Source organism: Puma concolor, chromosome A1 (assembly GCF_028749965.1).
Source record: "Puma concolor isolate L17-30 chromosome A1, mPumCon1.1.hap2, whole genome shotgun sequence".
Classification (NCBI taxonomy): domain Eukaryota; kingdom Metazoa; phylum Chordata; class Mammalia; order Carnivora; family Felidae; genus Puma; species Puma concolor.
In genome coordinates this window covers 39,814,455-39,833,293 of record NC_141667.1, presented here as the reverse complement: position 1 = coordinate 39,833,293, position 18,839 = coordinate 39,814,455, and the positions used below count along the sequence as shown (strand labels likewise).

General features: G+C 37.4%; 1 protein-coding gene across 4 annotated transcripts in view; it reads right to left on the bottom strand.

The window, feature by feature from the left end:
* Nucleotides 1–18,839, bottom strand: part of ITGA1 (integrin subunit alpha 1) — a 207,195-nt gene that overhangs the window by 85,327 nt on the left and 103,029 nt on the right. For all 4 annotated transcript variants that reach the window (XM_086678580.1, XM_025924152.2, XM_086678565.1 and 1 more), the window contains 4 exons: nt 10,304–10,416; nt 7,615–7,703; nt 7,398–7,509; nt 6,653–6,780 (listed from right to left, as the gene is read on the bottom strand). In XM_086678580.1, coding sequence (XP_086534706.1) covers nt 6,653–6,780; nt 7,398–7,509; nt 7,615–7,662 — 288 coding nt within the window. In that variant the 5' untranslated portion in view covers nt 7,663–7,703; nt 10,304–10,416. The remainder of the gene's footprint in view (nt 1–6,652; nt 6,781–7,397; nt 7,510–7,614; nt 7,704–10,303; nt 10,417–18,839) is intronic.

Genomic DNA, 18,839 nt, shown 5'->3' with positions numbered 1-18,839 from the left:
TATACCATCATATCTTTTATGGCAAGCTCAGAGTGTTTCAGGTTTGTTTTTATAGGTGGTTTTTTTTTAAAGCAATTTTATAGCCTTTACTCTGTCTTGGGTAAAAAAATTGGTTGACAAAAATTCCTTCACTATGTTTGCAAAAGTCTTAATGGGACCACACAGAAACCTGTACGAAACTTTGAGTAGCTATTTGGAGTTGATGTTTTTGTCACTTATGCTGCGTCCCCTAATGTACGCTGATTGTCATGTGGAAACTTCAATGCAAGTTTAAGTTTTCCTTCTTTCTCCCTTCCTCTCTGTTTGTTTGTTTTTTCCTTTGTGGAGTTGACAATTCCTTTCATTTCTTTGCAACTATCTTTCAACACATGCAACTACTAAATGACAAATCTATGGATGCAGACAATAGGCCATCATATTTTATCTTTACCTGTTGTACTAAGTGTATGGCCATAATCAATAATCAATACAGTACACAAGAATTCATGAGGTGTAATCAGAATGACGTGATTTTTTTTTGGCTCGTGATCCCTTTAACATTCATTTAGGGTGAAGTTCTTCTATTCTCCCTGGATAGAAAGATAAGTGTCTTAATAGTTTTAAAATATCTATTAAAAAAGAAAAGACCTATATAATTGATCCTTGAACAACACGGGTTTGAACTGTGCGGGTCCACTTATACGTGAATTTTTTGGGTAAATACAGTGTAGTACTGTAAATGTATTCTCTCTTTATGATTTTCTTTTTTAAAAGTTTATTTGTTTTCGAGACAGAGAGAGAAAGAGAGAGAGAGCAAGACAGTGAATGGGGGAAGGGCAGAGAGAGAGGGAATACAGAGGATCCCAAGTAGGCTCTAAGCTGTCAGCGCAAAGCCCAATGTGGCTATATCTCCCTAATAGTAAGGTCATCACCTGAGCCAAAATCAACAGTCAGAAGCTTAGCTGACTGAGCCACCCAAGCGCCCCTTCTTTATGATTTTCATAATAGCATTTTCTTTTCTCTAGCTTACTTTATTGTAATATGGCATATAATACATAAAACATACAATATGTGTTAATCCACTGCTATGTTATTGGCAGGGCTTTCAGTCAACAGTAGGCTATTAGTAGTTAAGTTCTGGGGGAGTCAAAGTTATATGCAGATTTTTGACTGCACAGCAAGTCAGTGCCCCTAACCTTCACATTATCCTAGAGTCAACTGTATTTTTTTTTTAAATTTTTAATGTTTATTTACTTTTGGGAGCTAGAGAGAGAAAGTGAGCAGGGGAAAGGCAGAGAGAGAGGGAGACACAGAATCCAAAGGAAGCTGCAGGCTCTGTGCTGGCAGCACAGAGCCCAACATGGGGCTCGAAATCACGAGCCATGAGATCATGACCTGAACCGAAGCTGGAAACTCAACCGACTGAGCCACCGAGGCACCCCGAGTCAATTGTATTTTAATGTAGGTCATACCACATGAAATTGCTGTATTTGTAGGTCAAAAATGATCAAATAGCAACAATTTCATATGGTTCAACCTAGATTAAAACACACTCTAGGAGACAAAATATCAAAGTTGATTCATAGTACGTCTTCTCCCCTCACTAAGCCTTTCAGGAGATGAGAAGCATGTAGTTGAGAAAGCGGCATAGGTGGCTGTTTCTCTCTTTGTTTCTTTACTCATCTCCCCTTAGATTGTTAACTGTAGTCTCTGACCTCTCCGGGGACAGGGGTAACGGAGATAAATAAAGGGTATAGGAATTTTTACTTGACCAGTGCTATCCTGAGATGGATCAGGTGCTACCAGGTGCTAACAACTTTCTTGGGGGTTCTCTGCAGATTTCTCTTCACCTACTTCCTTGTCTGAGTGAATACATGTCACTACTGCCCTCATCAGGGATATCTTCGGCTTTTTTGTGCAGAAGTCTCTGCTCACCTCCAGAAGAGTCTGAGGGCAGGACCTAACATGACTCCGTGATGATCCATGAATATACACATTCTTTGTAATGACAGACCTTGGGACTGCAGGGAAATCTGACTGCAGCTACCTCTCATCTGACTTGCCTGTCAGCAGCTAGACAGCTGCTATCTTGCCCTTTAGGTATTTCAGGCAGGAGTGAAGCACTAGTCAACTGTGTGTCTCAACTTTAGAAAACACATCAAGCTCATTGTGTGAACCCACTGAAGCCTTTCTCACTAGGCCCTGCTTGCAGAGAAATCTTCAGAAATCCTCTTAACTCCATTCTGAATTCCTTTATACCCTTGATATGGGTGAAGAGTCCTCCATCCATCTCTTAGCTTTCTATCTTGGCAGCTCCTTCTGGGTATTCTCCCTCACAGTTTGTTTTTACATCTTTCCCTTTCAGGAATGGAGGTAGGGAGGATAAGTTATGGGGAGAAAAAAATCCAGAAGCAGATTCTGCCAATCTTAGGGCAGAATTGGGTGTTGTAATTGAAAACAAACAAAAACAAAAGACATACACTCCCCCCCCCACCCACACACACCCACCCACCCACCCACACACACACACACACATACACAAAACCTATTTAAATTATATTATAGTCAGTCAGGGAGGAAAATGGTTGTTAAAATAAATTGTGTTTTTGGAGAGAATTACTATAAGACCACATGAATGATAACCATGCTTTTCAGTACACATTTCTTTGAAGAGTATTTTTCCAAAAGTAAATATTTTTCCAAAATTTATATGAACAAATTTCTTTTCTGAATCCACTAAAGGAAGATCAAACTTTAAAGGGAATTTAAAGGTGTTAAGACCCTTTTCACCACTTCAGCAAAAGTGATGGCTTAGTAGTAAATATGTCCTTTTCAATCCCCTTCACTTAGAGAATAACTTATGAAACTAGTCATTAACACAACTTAAGTCAAAACAGAAAAAGATTAGAAAATACTAAAGTGTAAACACTAAAGCCCAAATATAAAAGTATTTAATAGAATATTAAAATGCCAGTTATAGAAAAAAAAGTCTCATTAAATGCTCACCTATCAGAAAAAATTTTAAAAAGCATTAATTATGATATGCACACTTATTCAACAGGGTCTCATTAAGAACCCACTCTGTCACAGCAAAGCACTGTCTGGCCAATGACAAGAATTAAAAGATGATATAAAGTCTGTATCTAGAGATGCAGCAGAAACACACACACACATCAATATATAATAATGCATTAGTCCTGTGTTTCTCAAACTTCAATGTGTTTAAGAATCATGTAGGTTGCTTACTTAAAATGCAGGCTCTATAGCCCCACTCTGAGAGACTGATTCTGAAATCTGGGGTACAGCCCAAGCACCTCAGGGATTTGGGAAGAGAAGTTCTATAAGCCTCTTTTGGAGAAACACTGCATTACAACAGAAGGTCTATGAGGGCAGTGGCTGTGTCTATCTTGTCTCTATGATTATCCAAGCCCCAGCACAGAGCCGAGTACATTGTAAACCCTCAGGAAACATACTTGAATAAATGAATGAAGGAGTATGGCTAAACTACACAATGAATGATACAAGCAAAATGTGACATAAAAATTCAGCCATTTAAGCAGCTCCTCTCTCTTTAGGAAGCAGGTTTCCCTGGGTGAAGTCAGTGGATACTACAAATGACTCAGTGCACAGGGTTGCATTTTGAAATCTTGACCTTTGTGGAATCAGGTCCTGGAAATAAGTAACCTGACTCTTCTGCCTCAGAGTATGTTCGTTTCCCTCCCATAGTCTGGTAGCATCTGAACTCTAAGGGCTGGCCCCCATTCCTCTGAATAAAGTGATTGTTCTCCCCCCGCCGCCAAGAAAGGTATACAACCCTGGCAGGCTAGAATTGCACTGGTGGCTGGCAGAATAGCTCCTCTATTAGGACTTTCACTACAGAAATAGAAAATTAATTACAGTTCTAGTAGACAGAAACATCAAAACTATAGCAGAACAGGTTGAGCATATAAACAATTGATTGTTTACAAAACTGAGTTCTTTATAAAACTGAGTCATGGGCACAGAACCCCACTGAGGCGGTGATTATTTTTGTAAGATAGCCTTGTAGATTTCCTTCCTGGAGTTGTAGAGTAACTCCAAACATGTCACTGCTGCACTAATGTCCACAGATAGCTACAAATAAATAAACTTTTTTTTACATTGAAATAGATAAATTAATTTAAAAGTAAAATAAAATTTCCAGATGACTAAAAATATTAGAAATAACTAGAAAATATTCCAAGACTATTCTTAGCTTTGGAAAGAAAGGCTTGGATAAGGAAGTAGAATGGGGTGGACAAAACAGGTGGAAGGGAAGATTGGACATTATGGGGAAAGGCAGTAAAAGAGGGGAGAGCTGTGATCCAGCCATCTGGTCACAGGTATGTCAGTGCAGAGGACAGAGTGCCAAGGGGTCTGGCCAAGGAAGCTATGGGCAACCATGATGAGATAAAAAGGACCAGAAACCTACTATTTAGGGACATCAGACTGGACCAGCCCTGAAACTTCTCCAAACAGCTGAACTGCAGCTGGAAAGCTATGGTTTCTGATCTGTCATCAACAAGCAACTTACTTTATTTAACAAGTTACTTAGCCTCTCCTATCTCCTCCATAAATTGAGATTTGGGGCTAAAAGTCCTCTACAATTCCATCCAGCTTTAATTTTATAGCCCTATGAAACTGTATTTACCAAGGAGAGAAAAGATTGGGGAAGAGGGCAAAAGAGGAAGGGAGAGATCCTTAGCAGGGGGCAAAAAAAGGGTCCACGTGAAACATGTACCAGATGGAAGAGCAAGTCACATTTCTAGAATGGTCTTTTTTTTTTAAGTTTATTTATTTATTTTGAGAGAGACAGAGACAGTGCAAGTTGGGGAGGGGCAGAGAGACAATAAAGAGAATCCCAAGCAGGCTCTGCAGGGCCGCATAGAGCCTGATGGGGAGCTTAAACCCACAAAGCCATGAGATCATGACCTGAGCTTGACTCTGATCATGACATGATCAAGAGTCAGATGCCTAACCAACTGAGCCATTCAGGCACCCCTCGAATGGTCTTTGAAAGGATGCAGGCTGCCTTATGCCCTGTATCAAGAAGAGATACCAAACTTCTGGTAATTCACTTGGGAAGACTAATTGCAGATGAGAAACTTGCATCCAGGAAAATTTACCTTTTGTGATGCATAAAAGTCTATTTTTCAAATAATTTTATACTGATTTCAAGATGTTCTTTATTGTTCAGAAGGATATACAAAGCCTTACTCCTCACCTAGCTCTCACCTATTCATCCTTGGAACACAGCCATACGACATTTCACTTTGAGGTTTGCATCTACTTTGCAATTTTTAACTACCACCCTTTTGGGGAAATTCATTTTGTAAATGTGTGTGTGTGTGTGTGTGTGTGTGTGTGTGTGTGTGTGTGTGTATGTATGTATCTATCTATCTATCTATACATACATTTATAGGCATATGTATATATATACAGAAGCATATACAAGCATATCATATATGTGTGTGTGTGTGTGTGTGTGTGTATGTATGTATGTATCTATCTATACATACATTTATAGGCATATGTATATATATACAGAAGCATATACAAGCATATCATATATGTGTGTGTGTGTGTGTGTGTGTGTGTATGTATGTATCTATCTATCTATACATACATTTATAGGCATATATATATATATATATATATATATATATATATATACAGAAGCATATACAAGCATATCATGTGTGTGTGTGTGTGTGTGTGTGTGTGTGTGTGTGTGTGTGTAGTCACGTCCTGTACCAGGTGTGGGTGTGGCAAACAATGCAGTCAGACCACTTTTTCAGTGCCTCAGAAATTTCTCCAAAGTAGAGCTTCAGAGAGAAAAGGAAAGACACTGGTCTGCAGGTGCAGATCTAACATCTTCTTTGCTCTCCTGCAGTCCCCAAACCATGCAACAACCATTTGACTCTGACTCCAGTGCTAATTCCTGTTCTCAAGGCACTGACCTCACTCTGACATTTAATTTGCCTGTTATCCACTGTCTTCTCTGTATTTTAAGCCATATGGCTGTATAAGTTTAATCAGCATTAGATTAATTAAACCCAAATTCAGTGTCTAAAGTGGGAGAACCATGTGAGAAGCTTCACTTCATTTAATGGCAATAAAGAGAATGTGTCCAGAAACAGATACTCATGGGGAGAAAAAAAATATCCAGCTTAATGTAGCTAAAGCATCGAGCACTTGGATTTTGCTTGAGAAATTATTAAAGATGAGAAGAAATGGTCTTTAAGCGATATCCTGTGATCACTTACTAATTTACTTGTATAATATAAGAGAGGGGATTTAATGTGATGTGTTCTTTGGGAAGTCAGATTAGTTTCCACCAATTCTGAAACCCTGTTCTGATATTACCGAAGCTGGCTACACTTACTTTATAAGTAAGAATTCAATTATGATTTATAGGGGATATTTTTCAAGAGCATCAGAAATGGCAGCTTTCATTATATTTTCTGTTTAGAAAATAACAGGGTCTGCCAGTAATGTCCCTTTCATCAGGAGGAAAAAACAGGGATATGGAATATAAAATTCATCCTGAATATTAGCTTTATTGATTAATTTATGTTCAGAATATTTTGTTTTATTAAAAATCTATGCATTTTTATCTTTAGAACAACAGAAATCAAAATGCATAGCCACATACCTGTGTCTGTTTAGGACCAATATCCATTCTTTCAAGAAGGTCATTTAAAAAAGCTGTAACACTCTCCCAGGGATAAATACTGTTGGAGCCATCCAGCACGATGACTATGTCCAGTTGAGTGCTGCATTCTGCAATAAAAGGAGTCAACTGTGCAAATTTCGAGTTTATCTTTTTAGATAGTATGAAAGTGTATGAAGTGTTTTCATGGCTGAAATAGGCTCATTTTAAAAAAAGATAAGCTGGTAGTCTACATGGTGGACACATTGCTTCTATAATCAGAAAGAAGTAATTTTACAAAAATAAAGTTGATAAATACCATTACATTCAATAGCAATGGGTTTGGGATTCTTATCAAGTAAAACATCTCTACTGAATTGTAATTAACATTGTATGAATTATCTTTGGAAGTTTTCTCAGTATGAATTTATGTAACTGTTCTCATTCTGTGTGTATTTCAAGTGAGATTACTTTCTTCAAAGAGACTCATTCTTTAAATAAAAACAATGTGACAGCTTTAGCTATGATGTTTAAACAAGACTTTGTTAAAGGTTATTTACACTAATATCAAGTCCAAAAATAGCAGTGGGGTTTGGTTATATATTGGCAAAGCAAACATTTACCTAAATTGGTAATGCTGGTAGCTGAGAAAATACTTCAAGCTTTTTGGTATGCTCCTGTGTATATATATGTCTCATTCACTGCTTACACTTTTCAAACATGTAAGAACATCACATAAAATCTGTACCTCGTACAGGAGCAATGGAGTTCACGACTTGAAATGTGGAGCTAACATCAGAACAGATTCCAGTTGTGTAATGTAAATGTCCACATCTATAGGCATACAAGGGCCCACATGCCTTTTAAAAAATTAAAACCATAAGATTAAAAATTATATAACAAATTTTATAAAGACTTACAATGACGGCATTCTTGGCTCATTAACTAACTCCTTGCTTTCTTACCAGAAACCCTCCATTTGGGTTGGTGACTAAAGTTGATCCAAACGTCATGTTCTCCTTTACTTCCGTGACATTGGGAATTGATGTATTAACTAAAAATAGAAACAAACTTTTATGAGGGTGGAAAACAAAGTAAAATTAAGTGCCTTCTCGTTAGGACATTCTATTTGCTTTGTTCATATCATAGCACATTTTTCTTTTGATTCAACTAAATAGTCTTCAAAGTATTATTAAGGAATATAATGAACAAGCTAAGGCTGAAAACCTGGCTTACGTCCCAGAAATGTTGTCTGGATAACTGTCTCAAATACTTGTGCTGAACTGTAAAAGAATGCAGAGCTAGTGGGGCAATGAGAAAATGTGGGACAGCCTTTCACACATTTTTGCTAATTAAAACAAATAGAATACTTAACCTCATAATATTGTAGATATATAAAGGAAACTTAAACACTTACCTTGCATGCTATATCTGTATGTTATAGATGGCCAAGGATATAGCATCACTTCTGACAAGAAGAGGGAAAATGGATAGTAGAGCAGAAAAAAACCCCACCAATACATATTTTGAACATCGATTTCACCATCATGGGGACATCGTGAAGTTTACAAAGAAAACTAGAGCAAGAAGGACTAGTGGTCAGGAAGTTCGGGTAAAAGAAACAATGAAGGGATGCCATTTGTCATTCCAGATGGGAATGTTGGGTCTTGAAGCAGGCCAACCTGGCAAAAGTGGCAGGAAGTTCCACTTATTCATATTGAAAAAAGACAAAAAAAAGACTGGGCAGGAATATCAAAATTTTCTAAACCCTGCTTAGCAGAGTGCTGAAATATTTGAGAGTGGCAAAACTCAGGTTCAAGAAAGATTTACCTCACTCTTCATGCCCAAAAGTTTTTCCTACCTTAAGGCCATTATAGATGCAGAGTGAGGAATGGAAGCAGAGATTCCTGAATGGTCACACTGTCTTCCTAATGTGAGTACATTGGTCTTTGTCCCAGAGTGTAGTCTGGTTTGCCTTGAAAGCACCTGGAACTGGACCATTATCTACACTGGTCTTGAATAATCTGGATTAGAGTTTTTTATACTAGAGTTGATCCAGGATGAGCTGGGACACTGGGATGTTAGGGATCACAGCAGAAATGTCTCCACTATTGTTGATGCAGCTAAAATCTCCATGCTAATGTTAAAACTCCATTATAGTTTTTGGTAATGAAGGAGTAGCTCCTATTAGAACAAGTCTTTTGCAAGTAACTCTAGGAAAAGGAAAAAAAAAGAAAAAAAGAAAAAAGAAACAACCATCTAAAGGCACTAGAAAGCAACCAAAAGCAGACAGAAAGTGGAGGGAAGTCTATACTTGTAAGAAGAGATTAGCACTGGCTGAGTTTCCTGTTTATGTGCTTGCTTTCCCCCAAGGGAAGGTCCTAGCTATGGCTAAACCTCAAACAGTAGTCAAAGTCTTACTGTTTTGAATAAACAAAGGACAGAAATTAGGGTAATGACAGAAGCTGTAAAGTGAAGGGGTATATCTTGGAAAGTAGAGCCACAAAAAGAGAGTTCTAACATACACACGTATGCTCTGTCCAAATATCTGAAGCACTTGAAATATATATATGCAGAGTAAACTTCAAACAGCTCAGCTACAATAAGAAGAACTGAATGGAGATTTTAACTGCTTCCCACTGCAGTTCAGAAATTGAGTTCAGCCAAGTAAACTGTCTGCTAAAACAAAAAGTTAAGACTATTCAAAGGCAAATAACAGATCTAGAACCTCTACACTTATAACTCAAAAGTATAATCCAGGATATAATCCAAAATTACTAAACATAAGAAAAAAAAGGAAATGTGACTCAATCTCAAGAGAAAGGTAATAAATGGAAAGCGATGTTGAGATATTCCACATGTTGTAATTATCAGGCAAGGATATTAAAGCAGCTATTATAACTATGTTCATAAATGTAAAGGAAAATGTTCATAATAAACAGGAAATTGAAAAAAGAGAACTGAAAAATAGAATATTTGAAACAAACCGTTAAAGTATGTGTTATTTTAATACATTTAATACTGTATAGAACACTGAATTGTAAGTCTTGGATAATTCTAGCAGGAATTTTCTAGTTATGTTCTAATTATAGTGATATTTCTATCAAATATATCCATTTCTACATGAATTTACCTTGTGCTATTCTCTTTAAAAGAATTCATGTACTACAATTCCTTCTCTGCTATTTTATTAAAAATTTGTTTTTAATGTTTATTTATTTTTGAGAGAGAGAGAGAGAGAGAAACAGAGGAAGAGAGAGAGAGGGAGACACAGAATCTGAAGCAGGCTCCAGGCTCTGAGCTGTCACCACAGAGCCCAACGCGGGGCTCAAACTCACGAGCTATGAGATCATGACCTAAACCAAAGTCGAACACTTAACCAACTGAGCCACCCAAATGCCCCTGCTATTTTCTTTACAAACAAACAAACAAACAAACAATTAAATTTTGTGGAAGCAATGTAATGGGCCAGGTTTTCGGAAAGTTCTTTTATTTCTAAAGTTCGGAATCAAAATGTCATTTTATGTGAATTTTAATGATAAGAATTGAAGAACATTTATAGATTCTTCTCATATTTTATTGAGTTAAAATTATTTTTAATGCAACTACTGAGTATAATTTAGGATCAGACTTTAATGTAAAGTCTTTACATACCAGGCAGATCCAACTTTACGCAAGGTAATGGTTTGCTTCTCCCAACTGGACACTTATAGACATCTCCAGTTCTGTTCTTGGGTTGACCAACTAAAGGAGAGCCAATAAGCACCCTGGAAGTTAAATAACTCAGTTAGCATTTTTGAACAAAGAGAAACATTTATTTTAGTTATTTCATGACTAGTTCTAAGACAATGACAGTAGTTCTCATAGACAAAATTATAGTTACCCTATGTTAGTAATGCAATGTTATTGAAAATAAGCTGAGTTTCTTCCCCAAATTGCAGGTGATGTGAATTAAAAAATCATAAAATACATAGAAGAGAGATCTCAGATTATTTTATTTATTGTATTATATATCACTTTATTATATTTTTTATTTGGGGGCTGAAACAATACTTGTTGGTTAAGTCTGCTGCTATATTAGTTTATAAAACACACATGGTAGCATAGGTGACTTTTTCCTAGGAAGAACTAAGAATTTCACAGGGAAATTAAATATTTGATTATTATAAGATTTAATATTAGTATGTACTAATTTGTAAGCACTTAAAAAATAAGGATAGTTATGAGACCCCAGGTTAAAATCACTTACTGTTTTTTCAGACAGAATCATAAAATCAATTTAATAATAATTAATGAAAAAATATAATCATGATTTATTTTAGTCCTAGGAAGCCATTTAACAAGGTCTCCTATGATATCTTCAGGAATAGGATGAATGAATGTAGTTGAGTGTTAAGACACTTGGGTGGATTCACAGCTGCTGATTTGCTGCTGGCTGAAAAGCCATATACAAAGATGCTGATCGGTGCAAACCAAAGGACGTTAATTATGTACATAAGACGGTACTTGGGATTGTCTTAGCATATATCTTTATTTATGACTTTTGTGAAGATACAGAAAGCATAAAGGTATGCATCAAGGAAATTAATATACCTATTTGGACAATCAGAAGTGTCACAACATTCTGGAACAAGAAACTTAATAAACTAGTTAAAGTTTAGTAAGAACCTATGTAAATAACTTCACTTAACTACATCAATACAGGATGTGGGCAATGTGATTTAATAGGAATTCATGTAAAAAAGACATGGGGGATTTGTTGATAGGAAGTAAGCATGAGCCAACTGTGTATTTCAGTACCAAAAAATGCTAATGTGACCTTAGGCTGCATTGCTGGAAATAGATGCCCTGGTCAAGGAAAGTGATCACCCCTCTGTGCTCTGCACTGTCAGACCATGTCTGTAATCTCCAAATTAACAGGGACATAGGCACAATGGAATGTATTTAGGAGACTATGACTCAGATGGTTAAGAGCCTGGTAATTTTGTCAGACCAGAGATGCTTGAGGGAAAGTTGGGGATATTTACTATACAAAAAAAAAAAAAAATATATATATCTGAAGGAGAGTTGAGAGGTTCTGTCAACTAAGCGTAGGTACTTAGGGAATATATTTTTTAAAATATATAAATATTTGAAACTCTGTCATATTGAAAGGGATGGGGCTTATTTTGTGTAAATCCTTTGGGTAAAGCTAGTACAAATAGAAGTGTTTTATAACAATTGCAAATACTGAATTATTGAACAGACTCCCTAAAACATAGTTATTGTAATGCCTTTGTAAAGCCATTCTTTATATGCATAAATAACCATGAAAATGTTTAAACCTTTTAATGCATAATTCTTACTTCTGGAAATCTATCCTTAAAAAATGGCCTAAATTAAGGGAAAAAAGGCTAATGCATAAAAATAATGCTCATAGTGTTATATATAATATGAAAGATTAAAAGAAATATGGTCAACAGCAAGAACTAATTATTGCAGAGACATTCTATACAATATTTCAGTCATAAAACACAACAGCTAATAAGATTGCATGGTAGTATTAAAAATATTTATGACCCAATTCAAAGTAAAAATCTACCTAATTTAGTGAAAAACTATGACAATTCAAAGTGAAAGATACCAAATTATATTCAATATATTCATCATAATAGCAATGATAATTATAGCTAGCATTTATTAAATTTATACCTTATGCCAGATATTGTTCTAAGTGCTTTCCATATACCAAATAACTTAATCTTCTCCATTAAATATAGCATGAACTTTGGAGCCAGACTTCACAAATTCAAATCATGTTTTTGTCATTTACTTAGTTGTATGATTTAGGACAAATCACTTATCTTAGTTTCTTCATCTGTAAAATAGAAATAACAAGAGTACCTACCTCACAGTATCATCACAAAATCTGAATGAGTTAATGTATATAAAATTTAGCTCATTGTATATGCTATTTAAATGTTGGTTGTTGATGATGATGATGATGATGACTTTTTCAGCTGAAAGGACTACTCAATCTATGTAAAACATAGATTAGGGGTGCCTGGGTGGCTCAGTCGGTTAAGCATCTGACTCCTGATTTTGCCTCAGGTAATGATCTCACAGTTTGTGGGATCAAGCCCCACATTGGGCTCTACGCTGACAGTGCCGGGTCAGCTTGGGATTCTCTCTCTCCCTCTCTCTCTGCCCCTTCCCCACTTGCACTCTCTCTCTCTCTCAAAATAAATAAACTTTAAAAAAATCCACATAGGTTAAAAAGGAGCTCACCAAAAACCAAATTACATTAAGGACGTTATGGTTAGTGTTCTTTCTCTGAAATTTTTAAAGATTTTTATAACATGATTGATTAAATTAGTTTTAGAGTTAAAACAATTTGAAGAAAAGTAGTGAGCCTACTATTTGGAAAATATTTAAGTTGAGGCTACGTAGATTGATCAATGTTTATTAAGAACATTCTATACACCCAGCATTTACATCAGGCCCTGTGGATATGAAATGGATCAAACACAATGGTTTTTAGATTGTTTAAAACTTAGGAGGGAAGCAAAACCATAAATGGATTATTATAATACTCAATAGGTCAGAACTTGGTGCAACTTCAGCAAGGTATTAGAAGCAAGGAGAAACAGCTCCTTTGATAATTCAAATAGCTCAGGGTAGCTGGAGTAGAAGTCAAAACTGTCAAGCTAAATAGAGTCTAGATCAGGAATGTTCTGATAGTCTAGTTTAAGAATTTTAGATTTATTATATGAAGGGGAGAGTTGGGAACCACCAGTGCTTTAAAGAGGGATGTGATATGATCAACTGCTTTATGCAGCTTGTTTGCTTTCAGTGTCATGAATACATTTTTGGGAAAGGGGCAAATTAGACTCAGAGAGTGAAAGTAGGGGTTTCTCGACCCAGACGAGAAAGGAGGATCTGAATTTAGGAAGTGGAGAGGAAAGGAGAACCAATTCTACAAATACTTAGACTATCAGCTGTCTTAGTTTGAGTTCCCCCAAAAGCAGACCCTCGACAAGGACGTTGGTGCAGGTAGATTTAGGGGAGTCAATTCAAAGCACAAACAAATGTGTTGATAGGGAAAATGATAGAGGTAAGGAAGAAAGGCCAATAGAGTGCAACTGATAATGTGTTACTTCTGTAGGCTTCTGGGCTCAGTCTTGCTGGGGACCATCTCAGAAACTACATGGAACATATGTGAGCATTCTATGAGCATGGTTCAGGTGCCAAGAGTAAATGCTATTGCCTTAAGAGAGTACAGAGTAAGAGAGCTAAAGGAAAAAAAAATAGCACTTAAGATTTTAATGAGCAAAGGAAGAAAACTAGTAGCAGTGTCCAGAGAAGGAGAGAGACAATCAGAAAACAGTGGTATCACAAAAGCCAAAGAGGGAAGAAAATAAAGAAGGGGAGTGTAGAGCAGACTTCATTTCAAGAGTTTTGCTAAAAATGAGGGAGATGGGTCATGCCAATGTGTGTGGGTTTCTTTTTTTCAGGCAAACCATTAAGGGTTTGAGGTGGATTTAAATTTATTATGGAAGGCATCTGGATATGGATAAATGATGTTGAGAAAAAGCTGGTAACAAGAGAAAGGCCAATATTACAGAAGAGAAAAGAGATCCCCTGAGCTGGTAGAAAGTGTGGATCCAGAAGGACAAATTTGTCTTAGAAATGAGGAAAGGCCACGGATTCCCTAGGCAGGGATCTGGGTGGCCCAGTATCCAGAGGTTTGAAACTGTGGTAGATTGCTTGGAATTTTTTTCACTTTTGCAATGTGACATTGTCCTTCACTGCCCTTCATTAATGCAGAATCTGTTTTGCCTCTTGTTGGAACTGGGACTTAGTTGATAAATAGAAGGCAGTCGAAATAGAGACACTGTGACTCCAAAGGCATGAGTAATGTATAGAATTGTGAAATCAATACATTGTACACCTGAAGCTAATGTAACATTACATGTCAACCATACTTCAATAATTTTAAAGAATGTATTACAGATTCCACTTCACTCTTTTTGGAAATCTAAGACCACACACTGTGAAGAAGCCCAGTTTAGCCTAATGGAGGAGGAGGAGAGGCAACATGGAGGAGAAGCAATGTTTCAGCTGACAGCACAGACTGCCAGGCATGTGAGTTAAATCGTCTTGGGCCCTCCAGCCCCAAGTGAGGTACCAGATGAGCACTCATGCAGTTCCCACCTATGCAGTCCTAAAAATCTAGAGAAACAATATAAATTATTGTTTTAACTCCTTAAGTTTTGAGATAATTTGCTATGAGCAAGAGATAAGTGAAACAGGAAGGGAGGATAAAGTTTTAACCTTGGGCCCGTCCCTCCCTTCCTTCCTCCCTTCCTCCTTCCTTCCTTCCTTCCTTCCTTCCTTCCTTCCTTCCTTCCTTTCTCCCTCCCTGCTTCCTTCCTTCCTTCCTTCCTCCCTCCCTCCCTCCCTCCCTCCCTCCCTCCCTTCCTCCCTCCTTCCTTCCCCTCTTCCCTTCCTTCCTACCTTCTTTCTTTGGAAAATAGTAGAAACATGAAATTTAGGGACAGAGGTAGTAGGGTGGTGGGCTTGTGAAGAGTAATGAAGATTTAAACTGTCAGGGCATACGTAGGCCAGTCATGCAGCCCCTCAGGCCAAGATAAGGTCAGGGATGTTCTGGAAGTTGTTTCTAGTGTAGTTGTAGGACAGTCCTCCAAAGACACTTCCAACTCTAAGATTCCATCATCCAAATAGAGCAAATTATTAGTGTGTAGAGGAGTGCTGACTAGTTTAGAAAATGTACCATTAAGTGGGGGAAATTTAGGACAATTGATGAAAAGTGAATTCTTTTTTAAATTTTTTTATTTTTTAAAGTTCATTTTTGACAGAGAGAAAGAGCATGCATGCACAAGCTGGGGAGGAGCAGAGAGAGATGGAGACAGAGAATGTCAGGCTGTCAGCACAGAGGCTGATAGGGGCTTAAACCCCACAGACCGTGAGATAATGACCTGAGCAGAAATCAAGAGTGGGACGCATAACAGACTGAGCCTCCCAGGTGTCCCAGTGAAAAGTGAGTTCTGAACAGCATGTTAATAATAAAGTTACTGTGAACTCTAAAACAGGAGGGAGATCATGGATAGCTCAGGAAAAAAAGGTGGAGACAGAAGAGTGACGGCTTTTAAAACCAAGGTGATGAGGAAGCACAGGTGGTTGGAACACAGTGTGAAGCTGCTGCATAAACCGGAGCAGAGAGGCTGAGAGTGGTAAGCAGCAGACTTTAAAGATAAGGCTCTGTGGTTTATATTTGATTTCTGAGGCAACAGAAAGCTCCTAGAGTATGGTGATCCCTGGAAATAGCAACTGGAAACATGTCCTATTGTGTATTCTGGATAAGCAAGCACTGAGGAGTGAGAGCTCAGAAAGTGGTTGTGTAGAAGGCCAGGATTCAGACAGGGGGTGTGAAAGCTGGGATGCAGGGTGAAGAATGGGTTAGCAGGAATAGGATATAAAACAAGTTTGTGTGTTTTCCTAGGAGCTATTTGTTCTGACATCAAGCTTGCAGCTCTATTCACTACTTAATCCGAAATTAAGTCTCACTTTTCCCACGCTGTATAAAAATAACAAGATCCTAGAAAAGTATCAGCATAGTGTTTATGGAATTTCAGGAATCTCCAGCCTTCTCAATTCCCATTATCTTGCTATATTTTTTTTCTTGCATACTTATCACATTCTGACCTACCTGTTTATTAAGTTTATGATTTATGTTTTGCTCCTTCCTTCCCCAGTAGAATACAACCTTTACAACAGCAGGAACTGTCATCTTATGTTGTTCACTTATATACCCTTAATGCCTATAACAGTTCCAGAAACAAAATAGCACTCAAGTGAAGTGAACAAATAAGACTGTATCAAAAGCTCTAAGAATCTGAAAAAGGCAGACCTGGCAATTTATAACTCATGTAACAGGCCAAGAAGTCCTAATTGTGAAGTGTTCTCCATTTTACAGGTTGAATATTTTGCACAGGCAGAATGCCTTAGATGCCTTTGCACGAGACAGGGGGCATTTCTACAGGTCAAGGTTCCAGAGACTCCTTGTTGTTACAGGACAGAATTGGCTGAAAGTCAGAAGGCTGTAGTTCTATATCCTGGCCCTGACACATACTTGCTATATAAAACCTTTGGCAGTTCGTTCTCAGAGTGCCAGTTTCCTGTCTAGAAAATGAGGATGGTAACAATGATATCTGCTGAAACCCACAGGGTCAAATGTGAAGACTCAAAGCACATTGTATCATGAACTATGGATATTGTTATTTTAAATTTTAATGCAAGTTTGCTTTAGCTCATTATATTTTATTTCTATTAGATTTTTGCTTTTTTCATGGCAAATGCATTTCCATTGCAATGATCTGTGTGCAGAGTAAGAGGACTAAAATTAAAGAATGTTCTGGATCTCATTACTGACCTCTAGAGAAACACCTCGTCAACTCGAAGATCATCAAAGTGTGGGAAATAATTCTCTCTACACTCACTCTGCAATGACTAATTCTAATTCTCATTCACTCATTCTAAAAGTTCACTCTATACTCTGTTCTTCTCCATGAAAAAGGTCCAATCATAATAAAATTTAGTAACCTGAGAAATGTTTGCTATTCATATAGTCATTCTTGTCATTATGATCATTATTTTATTTATTTGAAGAGTAGCTGGTCTGTGATGTCTCTGCTCCATATTTTTTTTTCTCTGTAAAAGATAGTTTTCTAGAGATTGTTGTCTCATATTTACATTATTTCATGAACACTCCTTTCACCTAACTCTTTTTTGATGTCCAAGCCAAAGCAACTATCAGAGTGCCAAGTACCCACCAGGCTTTTTTTTTTTAATGAATGGAGTGTTTGGTCATCTTAGAGAATGAAGTTATATAGTGGACCCATTATCTGCAGTGCTTTCAGTCATGAAAGGTAGAGGGGTGGAAATGGGGTGAGCCAAAGAAATGACAAGTTTAGCAAGGAGAAAAATTCAACTTCAGAAGATATTATAAACAATGCAAAATAAATATTATATTAAAGTTGTAAGAGAAAACGTGATAGAACCTTTGAAAAGTCTTTTTACGCCAAGCCTGAATAGGCTTTACTTAAAACACACATACAACAGAAACAACATCAATCACACGAGTTCCTTAGTAAACCTTACCTGGCATCATAGGGGAAAGGCACAAAGCCAACATATTTTGATATATATTGGATGGAGGATTGGCTAGGAAGGAATCTTCTTCATGAAAGCCTACTTTGAGAGATAGGCCCACTGAGGTCACTGAAGCCCCCACTGAAGCCACTGAATGGTTGCTGGAACAGCAGTTAAAAGGGCTGATGCACATATTAAAAGGAATGAAGCAAAGGAGCCACAGAGTGGAAAGCCCTGAGACCCAACATCTTGAATTTTCCCATTTGGCAGAAACTTTGCCATACTGGTGATTACCACTAAATCTGGAAAGCTTGTGCAATGTGGAGCACATTTAAGTTTCTTCTCTTCAAAGAAAATTATTAAACTAATTGTGTTCTTTGTGAATTTTTCTGAACCACATTGCAATTACTTGGATGTTTCATCTCATAATGAACAACGGCTGATCTTAATCAGAGATATAATGTGTTCTGCTACTGAGAAAACATGTGGTTTTCTGAGCCAAAGATAAAGAAGTAAATTACATGTCACGGTCAACTTCTGAAAGGTAAAGAGGGCATAAGGCTGCCTTTCCTGTTAACTGTTAATTCTTTCCAAGGATTAAAGTAAGGCTTTCACATGCACAGACTGCACTTATAATGCACCAACAAGTCTTCCTTCTTTAGGCGTACTTCAACCAAGATGTAATATGGGTCAGGGTGATTTTTTTTTTTTTTAATTTTTTTTTTCAACGTTTATTTATTTTTGGGACAGAGAGAGAGACAGAGCATGAACGGGGGCGGGGCAGAGAGAGAGGAAGACACAGAATCGGAAACAGGCTCCAGGCTCTGAGCCATCAGCCCAGAGCCCGACGCGGGGCTCGAACCCACGGACCGCGAGATCGTGACCTGGCTGAAGTCGGACGCTTAACCGACTGCGCCACCCAGGCGCCCCAGGGTGATTTTTTTTAAAAATCTGAGGTTGATGGGCTTCCAAAACCTGAGTAGTAAATATGATTTATGAAGGTGCCCACCTCCGGAGAAAAACTGAATAACAAAACTCA